The 12342-nt window shown below is 34.2% G+C and overlaps 1 protein-coding gene across 1 annotated transcript; it reads left to right on the top strand.

Moving 5' to 3' along the window:
* The first annotated feature begins 2724 nt into the window (after positions 1-2724).
* On the top strand, positions 2725-8123 carry LOC145608475 (uncharacterized). Its single transcript, XM_081664090.1, has 2 exons — positions 2725-6386; positions 7467-8123. Exons 1-2 carry the CDS (start codon positions 3452-3454, stop codon positions 7850-7852), a joined length of 3321 nt encoding a protein of 1106 aa, XP_081520216.1. The 5' UTR covers positions 2725-3451; the 3' UTR covers positions 7853-8123.
* The last annotated feature ends 4219 nt before the right edge of the window (positions 8124-12342 follow it).

Genomic DNA, 12342 nt, shown 5'->3' with positions numbered 1-12342 from the left:
TGATATCGTTGTTGATAGTTTATGTTCACTACTCATGCAACGACAATGTATGCTACCAACTTCTACTTTAAGCTCACCAATTTGATCTACAATATAATTAAGAACTGGGCCAAAATTATTAGTATTTTCAGGAATATGATAGTAGTGTTTAAAATCAGGCTTCTTGCACTCAGTAGATGGTCTAGTATTCTCCAGCTTTACTTAATTATTTAATTTAATTAACAATTTTACTTAGATTTCACCGTCTGGCTCTGATACCAGATTCTCCCAGTTGTACTAGTAAAAAAGTTTCTAATTCTATAATAACAGTATTGTCTTCCTTAATAACAGATTTTTCTTAGGCAATAACTGTATGCAACTGTTTGCAAATAAAAGTACTACTGAAAAGAGCAAAACGACACTTTGATAACAATATTAAAGGAACATATAACAGTTTTCAACTTTATTATAACACGCATAGACCTAAAATAACAGTATTAAAATAGCGGATTTTGATTTTCCAACACTTAGCGAAATTTTTTTTTTCAACGTAGGTATGGACATATGTTGTCCCTACCTGGTAGTGGGCAATACTTATTCACATATTACCCTCCGAAATGAGCTTCTCTTATCCTAGCTCATGATATAACCTATATTCACATAGTAGTAGATATGATTTTTTTTTTAAATTTTTTTTTTAAAACACCCGGTTTACACTAATATTACTGTACATCGAGCAATATAAGGGTAACTTTTACCTAATTTTAGGGTAATTTTTTGCCTTTTTTGGGTAACTTTAAACATAATACAATTTTTATATATATAGACAATAAGAAAAGTTTTATAATGGTAATTTTATTACATTCAATCACTAATAATTAATTTTTAGTCATTTAAAATGTGATTCTTTATTAATAATTTTTATTTGTATTGTATTACTTTTATGCATATTAGGGTAACTTTTATTTATTTCAGGGGTAACTTTTGATCAAATTAGTCTATCTTTATAGTGGATGTACAATAATTATTGTACACCCGATTTTTTTTTAAAGTTTGTGTTTTTTTTTTTTTTTTTTTTTTTTTTTTTTTTTTTTTTTGAAATTTATTAGGTATCTCGAAAGAAAGAAGTCATAATCATGTGCTTTCGCAATAAATGTGCCAAAATCAAATCACCTATTAATGGAATGTTGCCAATCAAAAAACAAAGGAGAGAGTATACTGTATACGACATCAATGACACGAACCTATTACAAAATGCATGACGAACAAGAGATTGAACCTTGTCCAACATTCACACAACTCTCAATTCAATTAATAATTGAAGATAAACTATAGCAGGGCAGGCCCATTGATTTTGTGCATTTATTAAATGATATGATCTGATTTGTAGTGAATTAAATAACATTAATTGTTTAATTATACTTGTAAAAAGTTAGGAGTGGTATTATAATGGGAGTTTAGGTTCTTCTATCGGACATGTAAGCTGGTCTTTAAGGAATCCCACTTTTATAAAATACTTTGTATTATAACTAGATTAATGCAGACGTGTCCTAATCTTTTGAACAAACGGATCTTCGTCAATAGAATAACAAAGTTTTGCTAAACCTAGCCGTAAAGTATTTGTATTAAAAATATATTGCCTTTCAATTCCTTTTGATGTTTTTATTTTATTAATAATTTGAGGAAATCTTTGAAATTAATCTTAAAATTTAAGAAAACACATAGTTATGAGTAATTATATCGATTATTTTAAAAGTGATTTAAAAATATCAAGCTAAGTAATTTCATGAGTTAGGGTCTCTTCACTTAAGCTTAATTTCAGTTCAGTTCAGTAGTAGTTTCCTTCTCTCATAAAATATTCCTTTTCAGCTCAATTTAGTTAAGTTCAGTCCAATTCAATAAATATGAATAGGCCCTTGATGATCAAACATGTGCATTAGTAAAGTGTGCACAAAAATTCAAACAGAGTAAAAAAAAAAATTAAGTTTTTTTTTTTTTTTTTTTTTTTTTTTTTTTTTTTTGACTCAATTTAAAAAAAAAAAAAGATTAAGTTTGCACAAGTACATAATAACTTTATTTATTTATTTTATTGTCTGTCCTATTTCCTTTTAGCTTAATTTTTCATTCACAAATTATTCATTATAAATAAATTTTGTCTAAATAATTTAAAGAACCTATAAAAATATATAAAGAACCTATAAAAATTATCATTTTGATTTTTTATCTAGATTTCAAAATGATGGTTAAATCACAACTTTTGTCCATCAATACAATAAAATTTCATACTATATTTTAGTATTCAATGTTTTTAGCTTTTCACTTTTGATTGTATTATAAAAATATATTAACTGAAAAAGTTGTTTTTATTATTATTTTTTTTTTAAAAAATACGGAGTAGTATTGAAAATGTAAGATGAAAGATAATTGCATTATATGACGAATTAATTTATGTCCATATTAAATTCATGTTCTGATTTCTCTATCACTAAATTCGATCTATTACATATCGCATAATCATGTTAGATTACGTCAAATATCACCAGTCTTAGAGACAGATAATCATGATATAAACGGATTTAATCTCAAGTCCGGAGCTAATAATCCGGGCTGCCGGGGTACCACCGTACCACCCTAAGTTAGATAGCATTAATAGTTTAATCTCATAAAGTAATGAGGGTATTTCCTTTAACTAAAAAAGAATCTACTCTAAAAAGCTACTTGTATTTTACTTCCCAAAAAGTTAGTATAACCTTTCTATCTTTCTCAGCTATCTTCTCATCAATCAGCACTAAAAAAGAGGAAGAGAAGAAGCTGCTGATAGAGAAGCCAAGGAAGGTGAAAGCATGCTTTGTCGGCCATTAAAGCTTCATCTAAGACCTTTCATCCATCCTCTTCGATTTTCCTAAAGATTTTTCACCATAAATTTTCATTTTGACCCAGATTTCATTTCACCTTATTTTAATTTTATTTGGTGGGATCACACAATAAAATCCCTTCATTCATTGCATTTTGAGTGTCTTTTTTGCTTCTTAAAAGGTTACTATATCTTCACCTTGGGAAAAGAGGAAAAACCCCATATTAAATTTCATTTCTTTTTCTCTTTTTCAGCTCTAATTTTGCCTTTATTTCATCAATTATATGATTCCCACAAATCTTGGGAAAAGTTGAATTTATGTGTTTATGCTAATGGGTTGCAATTGTGGTTGTATTTTTCCTCCATATATCAGCTCTCATTCATGGTGGTTTTCTTGCCTCTCATACTTCTTCTTTACAAATAATGGCCTTAGAGGTATGCTTGTAGCCTTCTCTTGATCCTTTCTTGTATCTTGTTTTCGGGTTTTCGATTTTTCGGATTATGTTGCACCCATCATTGTTATTTAACTTGTGATTTAGATTACTATTAGGTTGTTAGGATTGAAGGAGGGAAAAGGGGTTATGTTAGCAATTTTTGTATGAATAAAGGGTTTTTAGAATGCCAATGTTTTCTGAATCACATAAAATTTGGGTTTGGGGATTTCTCATTGTTATTGCCCATGTAATTTTCTTGTGTGAAGGGTTAAATTCTGAGGGTTTTTGTCTGTTAGAGCTGAAAAATGGACTTAATGATAAGTACAATAATCTGAGTAATTGGAATCATAGTGATCAAACACCTTGTAAATGGATAGGTGTGACCTGTTCCAACAGTACTTACCAGCCTGTTGTAGTGTCTCTTGATCTTACAATGATGAATCTTTCGGGTTCGTTGGGACCGAGCATTGGCTGTTTAACCCACCTCACTTATCTTGATGTTTCTTTCAATTCATTGGGTGGGAGTATACCACATGAGCTAGGGAATTGCTCGTTGTTACAGTCTGTCTCTTTGAACAATAATCAGTTTGAAGGTTCTATCCCTGCTTCATTGGGTAGTTTGTCTTCTTTGCAATACCTGAATCTGTGCAATAACCTGCTGTCTGGTCCCATTCCTGATGAGTTTGGGAACCTTTCGTCGTTGGTTGAATTTGTGGCATACACCAATAGGATTAGTGGTCCATTGCCTCGGTCACTTGGGAACCTGAAACAGTTGCAGAAGTTTCGTGCTGGGCAAACGTCGATCAGTGGAAGCTTGCCTGCTGAGATTGGCAGATGTGAAAATTTGGAATATCTTGGACTGGCACAGAATCAGCTTGTTGGGAATATTCCTAAGGAGATTGGGATGCTTACTAAGCTGACTGAAGTGATTCTTTGGGGTAATCAACTTTCGGGTAATATTCCGAAAGAGATTGGGAACTGTACTAATCTTGAAACACTTGCTTTATACCAGAATAATCTTGTTGGGGAAATCCCTGCAGAAATTGGGAATCTCAAGTTTCTTAAAAGATTATACCTCTATAGGAATCAGCTGAATGGAACAATTCCAAGGGAAATAGGGAATCTATCTTTAGCATCTGAAATCGATTTTTCTGAGAATTTATTGACAGGGGAGATTCCAGCTGATTTTGGCAACATAAAGAATCTGACGCTTTTGTATCTTTTCCAGAACCAACTTACTGGTTTTATACCAAATGAGTTGACTTCCTTAAAGAACTTGACAAAGCTGGATCTTTCAATCAATCATCTCACTGGTCCTATTCCAATCGGCTTTCAGTACTTAAATCGGATGATTCAACTTCAGCTCTTTGACAACGAGCTTACTGGTAGTATTCCTCGAGGGCTTGGGGTATACAGCCCACTCTGGGTTGTTGATTTTTCAGCAAATATGTTGACGGGGAGAATTCCTCCATTTCTATGTCGGCATTCTAATTTGATATTGTTGAATCTTGAGTCGAATAAGCTTTATGGGAACATTCCAATGGGGGTTTTAAATTGTCCATCCTTGGTACAGCTTCGTTTGGTTCGAAATAAGCTGACAGGGAGCTTTCCTTCAGAATTGTGCAAATTGAAGAATCTCTCTGCCATTGAGCTTGGACAGAACAAATTTAGTGGTCCTATTCCCCCTGAAGTTGGAAATTGTAATAAATTGCAGCGACTGGATCTTGCAAACAATAACTTTGTGTTGTGGTTGCCGAAAGAGATTGGTAATTTGTCTCAGCTGGTGACTTTTAACATCTCATCGAATTTTCTTACAGGGAGTATCCCGATTGATATCATTAACTGCAAGAAGCTTCAGCGTCTTGACCTTAGCTTTAACAGCTTTGAAGGTAATCTGCCGGCTGAACTGGGGACCCTTTTGCAGCTGGAACTTCTCATGCTTTCAGAAAATAAGTTTTCTGGAAATATTCCTGCTGTACTGGGCAATCTTACTCGCTTAACTGAGCTGCAGATGGGTGGAAACTCATTGTCTGGTCGGATACCATCGTCTCTGGGATCTCTTTCAAGCTTGCAGATTGCTATGAATCTTAGCTATAATAATCTGTCTGGGGCAATCCCGTCAGAACTTGGAAATCTTATTCTCCTAGAATATCTTTACCTGAATAACAACCACCTGACTGGTGAAATTCCAAGCACATTTGGAGATCTTTCTAGCTTGTTGGGTGTAAACTTCTCGTATAATGACTTAACAGGGCCAATACCATCAATACCATTGTTCCAGACCATGGAATCAAGCAGCTTTCTTGGAAATAAGGATCTTTGTGGCCAGCCTCTTGCTTCAGCCTGCAACGATACATCAGCATTTCATCCGTTTTTGCCCCAAAGAAATGCTGAATCTTCCCAGGGAAAAACAGTTACTGTAATTGCAGCTACTGTAGGTGGCATTTCACTCATTCTTATTGTTGTTATATTGTTCTACATGCGGCGGCCTGTTGAAACTGTGGCTTCTGTGGAAGAGAATGGTGATGATTCCTCAGTCTCAGATATTTACTTTCCTCCAAAGGAAGGCTTCACTTTCCATGATCTCATTGTGGCAACTAGCAATTTTCATGAGAGCTATGTTATTGGAAAGGGTGCTTGTGGCACGGTTTATAAGGCAGTAATGCACACAGGATTGACAATTGCTGTCAAGAGACTAGCTTCTAACAGGGAGGGGAACAACATTGAGAACAGCTTCCGAGCAGAGATATTGACTCTTGGAAAGATTAGACACCGAAATATAGTGAAGCTTTATGGGTTTTGCTATAACCAGGGTTCAAATCTGCTGCTGTATGAGTACATGTCAAGGGGCAGCCTAGGTGAGGTTCTTCATGGGTCTTCATGTAGCTTGGATTGGCCTACTCGATTCTCAATTGCACTTGGTTCTGCTCAAGGTCTGGCGTATTTACACCATGACTGCAAACCGAGGATTATTCACCGTGATATCAAATCCAACAATATCCTACTAGATGATAAGTTTGAAGCACATGTTGGTGATTTTGGCTTGGCGAAGGTTGTTGACATGCCACAATCAAAATCAGTTTCTGCAGTTGCTGGATCATACGGATACATTGCCCCTGGTAAGATTTTTATGTCACTTGGACATATTCTAATTATAAGTTTTTTCTCTTTTCTTTCCTTTTTCCATTTTCAATGCTCATTTGTTTACTTGTTATTTCATTATCTGGCAAATGCTATTAAACTTTAGCGAATGTATAAAATGAATGGTAGCCATAACAACCTTGTTGGTTCCCCCTCCACAAATTTTTGGTGATTCACTCTAGGATATTATCTTCTTTTTTAGGAAAACGATTTGCTTATAATATGTTCATTAGTGACGTAAATGGTCTTGACTTGCTGTTAAGAATTGTGCAAGTTATGATGAATGTCTATCATATATTATGGAATGCCTTTCAAGCAATTAGTGTGAAATAACATGGACACTTATACAAGTAATTTGTTAACAGGATGAAATTATAATGTTGCATTGATGTGTCAATTAATTTTTAAAGTACAGCTCTTGTTCTTTGTTCATTGATTTGTTTTCCGGCTGTTGTTGGATATGCAGAAATGCAGAACTGGTAATTTTGCTACACAGTTCCTTTGGATATGTTAAACTTAACTCATCTATTGACTCAATATATACGATTTACTGAGCCTCTTATTTTGACTGAAAATAGTTACATCTTGATGATTTCATTCTATTGAACTTGAATTAATTAAGTAAAATGTTTTAGACGTGATAAAGCTAAGATTTGATGATAATCAAAATTACTCCATATAAATTTCTGAAAAATCATATTAAAACAATAATGTAGGCTCTTCGATGAGATAAAAAATCAGGTTGCTGGGTCTAGATCCTAAGTTTAAGTAGAAAGCAAAAACTTGTTACAAAGGGTATGTTAACTTAGTCCTCGGACAGAATACGGTACTATGTATTACATATCCTTGGGACAGGTGTTTTTACTTTGTATGGTATGGTTAGAAGCATATTTATGACTGATATGCTGTGATAACATGAATGTCTAAGGCCGGTAATTGCATCGCCTGTCAATGAGGGTTACATTTTGATCTATTTCTACTGAGCTATGGCTTCTATTGGGAAACATGCAAGTACAGCAGAATTATTTTTCTCAATATGGTTATTTATGTCCTTGCAGAGTATGCATACACCATGAAGGTTACAGAAAAGTGCGACATCTACAGCTACGGAGTAGTTCTTTTGGAATTGCTAACTGGAAGAACCCCTGTACAGCCAATAGAACAGGGAGGCGATCTTGTAAATTGGGCCAAAAGTTATATCCGATCTAATTCATTAACGCCTGGGATACTTGATGATCGATTAGATCTACAAGACCAAGCAATTGTTGATCATATGTTAACTGTCATGAAACTTGCCTTACTCTGCACTAACATGTCCCCGTTCGACCGGCCATCAATGAGGGAAGTTGTGTTGATGCTAATTGAATCGAATCAACAAAACGAGAAGTCAGATTCTCCTTCATTTCATGATCATGATATACCTCTCAAGGAAAATGCAGTCTGAACACATACACATGCAGTAATGTGGCTAATTCTTCTTTCTAATTATTAGAGATTAACTAATCTTCATGTATATTCTATATGTATATTTTCTGTCCCCCCATTTTGTAAGGTAAAGCATAATTATTCAGCTGCTGATCAACATGAGCTTATAGGAATCACTGTATTCTAGAAACATTATAGCCTTCCCATAAATGATTCAATGGTGTCCTTAAATTATCTTGGTCATCTGATTAATAATCAAATGCTGTTGCAATTTAACTTCTTTCAGCTGATCTATGAGTTCTTTAATCTCTATTTCTATATCGCCTTTTCGTTTTCATATACCTGTGGTAACTTGAATCATATATATGTGAGGCCAATTTCCATGGCTCTACTAGTGAACTGCAAGTTAGCATCTGCACCAACACTACTTAAACTGACAAAAAATCGATCTTATCTGTAAGCTGCTGGCGTGAGGCTATTGTGTCCTGACTCCTGAACCACTTACTTGCAGGCTGAAAACACTGCTTTCAGTCGTCTACATCGTCGAGTCACCTGCAACATATGATACTGAACTTGCAACTAATCTAAACTGTTATAATTTCTAATATGTTACATACTGTACTACTTAGACTAACACTACTTAGACTAACTTTCTTAAGAAGGGGAAAAAAAAAACAGAGGAATCATGATAATAAATTTGTGATACATCAGTTTAAGATATTGCAAGGTGTTAGACAATTTTCAAGAAGCATTCTCCAAATAACAGTGAGCGCTCTAAACACAGTTCACTGTGATTTGAAGCAGTACTGCAGAATATGGATTAATCTCCTCTATACATTTCTTACATCAAAATTTTCAAATACATGCATAGTACGTAGTCAGATATGAACCATGTACGAGTTAAAACACGATTCATGGTTTTACACTACCTAGAGCTTGAGGTGCCAAATGGTTTCTCTTACCATTTTAATTGCTTAACAATGTGTTTTCCCGAAAATATATATACATAAAACATCGACTTTTTTGTCTTTGCTTTGTGTAGTAGATCTACTGTCCCATTTATCCATACAGAAGTCGGAGAAGGTGGATGCAGCTGACGAGTATTTAACAACTGTGCATGATCATCATCTACAGATGAAGGTGTGGACAACTAGTTGGTGTTTTCACCACTTCCCTAGGATCATTAGCCATCTCTTCTGCCTGCAAAGCATCATAATCGGAACTCCCTATCCTATTTAGTGGATCCAGTATCTCATCCATAGATGGTCTGAAAGCACTGGAATGCGAGCTCTGCCACCAAATTAGTCATCCTCTTAACCTTGAAATCTGAGGCAAAGCCTAGTTGCGGGTCTACCGACTCATCAAAACCACATCTTTGAATCCTGTTCATCGCGTAGTTAGACAGGTTGATCTCACTTCTATTCCTCTACAAGTCAATTGCATGCAAAGAAGAAATAAGCTCAATGAGAACAAGTGAACAACTCCGAAGCTGTAAACATCACTTCTAGCAGTTAGCAGTGGACTGTGGTGCTGTTGAGACGTGAGTTACATCAGTAGGGAAGAGTCTCTAGAAAGTCCGAAATCAGCCACCCTAACTTTGAAGCTGCTGTCTAGGAAAATGTTGCTAGTTTTGACATCAACGGTGTATGATATCAGAAGCATGAAGGTATGAAAGTGTACTGGCTGTTTCAATGGCAATTCTGAGGCGAATGGGCCATGTGAGTGGTCCTGGTTTTGCCTTTTTACCAAACAGATGATCTGCAGTAACTCCCTGCAGTGCTGGAAGTGCATCCATAAAGAGTTACAAGGTTTTGATGTCTCAGAGCATGAGTATCTGAATTTCATTCATCAAGTGTTCCACCCTTCTGAAGCTCTTTTCATACAGTCTCTTTATTTCCTACTTCCCTACCATTTTTCAGCTTTCCTATGGTTGAAATTTTTATTATATACTTAATGATGTTAAGGCTATATCTTTTGGGTTTACAGATATACTAATGCACTTCAACTACGAGTACTCAATATAACTTGCATCTCTTTGATAGTTTGATGGGATACGCATGCCAATGCACAACTTAAGGCTCATACTAGGCAAAACCTAGCTTAACTTGTACATTTCATGAACTCTACATGGCACCCCAAAGTATCATGAATTTGAAGATGTTAATTAGTCTTCTTGTTTAGTTTGTTGTTGGTTTCAATTGATCTGCTTTGCCTGCTCAAGTGTTATTGAAATGTTTCTGCTTTGAATGCACTAAAATATGTTGTGGCTGACTTGAAAGAGTAATAGCTTGGTTGTTGTCTAGTTGATGGGTAGTATATATGAGTGCGAACTCGTGTGAAGCTTTTACTAAGCGTGCCATACCTTAGTAAAACTTTTTGGATTGATTGGTATGAGTTGGTGGATTGATTGGTATGATAATTGAATGCTCTTTGTTCTTGTACACATACATTTTCCGATATTATCTCTAACATCTTGGTATGTTAATTGAGGTCCTGTCTGTTAAGGGTAAATTTTTGAGTTGCTCTTTGTTTCCTCTGCTTTAGTTCCTACATTAGTTTTGTTGTTTAGTTGTTGGTTTTGATCTGCTTTGTCTCAGGGCTTGGGTTGAGGAATTTGTTGAACATATCATGAGCATTGCCTTTGTTTTGTTTTTTCGGTTCCCATGTTCGTATATACCAAAATCTACTTTCTTTATCCATCAGACTGAGGTTGTGAGTTGCATGCCAGTGTTTAGTGCATTCTATTTGTTGTTTTTACTTGCACGCTCTGTATATACTGGTGTAAATTTCTGCAAGAGATTATTGGGGTGTCCATCATTAGAAGGTTCGTCAAAACCTATGAAGCTTGGTTCTCTTCCTATTGTAGATGATGAACTTTCTACCAAATTCATGGAAGAGGAACCTTCAAGACCCCCTAAGAATTTAGATGTACATAACGGTTCTTCCATTTTTGTTGGCTACAACTTACAACATCTAACACAACCGCCCCCCTCCCCCCTTCCCCCTTTTTTTGTGCGTGTGGAATATAGAGAGTATTAGGGTGTTTATTAATGTAATTGATCGATATTTAAGAAGTATGGAGTGTAGGTTTCTTGGACTTATTTAATGATGACATTAGTGGTAGGGACTACCAACTTGTTTTTTGAGAACATATTTTTTAAAGGGACCTACACACTTTGAGCATAGACACATTATAGGTGGTACATATTGGTACACTTTTACATTAGACATTTGGGAAATTTTTAACATTACTTTGTATGCTACGCTACAAAGCTTGATTAGGGTTTATTTAATAAAATTTTCATTTCTACAATTAATAGGTTTTAGTTATTGTATATTAGACACGAGTGGACATTTCAGGCATAGGTATTTCATGTCTGTGAACTTCTATATTCGCAACGTATTTCAATTTCTTGATTTCCGAGTACAATTAGTGATATTTAAAAACATACTTGTTAAAAAGGGGAATCCACCTCACATGTGACGACTGCTTTTTTTAAATACGAGCATCTTTAAAAACATTCTTAACAGGCGCATAAACAAGTGACGGACTTACATATTTTTTTTTGTCCTTGCAAAATACTACAATAATATTATTTTATTCGACGTAGCTGTTTTTATTCAATTACTTACTTAATAAATATGAGTTATTTATAGTATAAGGACTTCACCGTTGACTTTGTTCACCTTATCGTGCCTCACACATTTTTTAATCCGTTAAGGACCTCACTTTACTTTACCCGTCCAAATTTAAACATATTTAACCCAAGTATAGTAACATGTGGTCCCTAAAATCAACTATATTTAAAGTTAGCTAACGTGGGATAATGGTAAATTGCACTTTCTCTCATTCCCTGTTAATTCCTTTTCCACCATTGTTAGGGATTGCATGCTCAAACGCCATGAAAACAATTCCTTCGTTTAAAAAAAAATAAACATAGCAAAAATTTTAGATAAATTGATATATAATAAATGGAATCAAACCTTTAACGATTCATCACAATTAGGCGCAAAATAAACAACTATTTACTTGAAAACCAAAAATAAATAAGCCTGGGATTACAAATTTTTGATTGTGCATGAAGTTTCATAGTTCTATAAGTGTATAATTAGATCATAAAAAATATCTAATCCCATAAATTTAAATAGGAAAAAAAATGCATTATTGTTGGATTATTGAATATCCATAATGAAATGAATCAAAGCCCGGAAAAAGAAATAAAATAAATAAATAAAGTAAAAAACTCATAAGTGAACAAGTATATTTTATTTTTAATTTTTTGAGAAATAAACTATGCAGAAAGATACAATTTGTCAGAACTTCAACTTTATAGAATTCTTTCTATTTTCATCATTCAACACAACATCTAGATTGATATATATGTCTAAATTTTTTTGGGCTCTTTTACCATAATCACTTTATTGATGATAAATTAGATTAATAACCCTTTAAAAAAATAAAAAAAAACTTACAAAAAGAAAATTATTATTATTATATTGCAACCCTGT

This window comes from Chenopodium album, chromosome 23, assembly GCF_948465745.1.
Source record: "Chenopodium album chromosome 23, dcCheAlbu1.1, whole genome shotgun sequence".
Taxonomy (NCBI): Eukaryota; Viridiplantae; Streptophyta; class Magnoliopsida; order Caryophyllales; family Amaranthaceae; genus Chenopodium; species Chenopodium album.
Note: the sequence above shows the minus strand (reverse complement) of the source record. Positions and strands in the feature narration are given on the sequence as shown.

What these genes read in the sequence shown, in the direction of transcription:
- LOC145608475 (XM_081664090.1), top strand. Translation starts at nt 3,452, where the DNA reads ATGCCAATGTTTTCTGAATCACATAAAATTTGGGTTTGGGGATTTCTC. An exon ending in ATACGGATACATTGCCCCTG is followed by an intron (nt 6,387 to 7,466) that starts GTAAGATTTTTA and finishes ATGTCCTTGCAG; the next exon opens with AGTATGCATACACCATGAAG.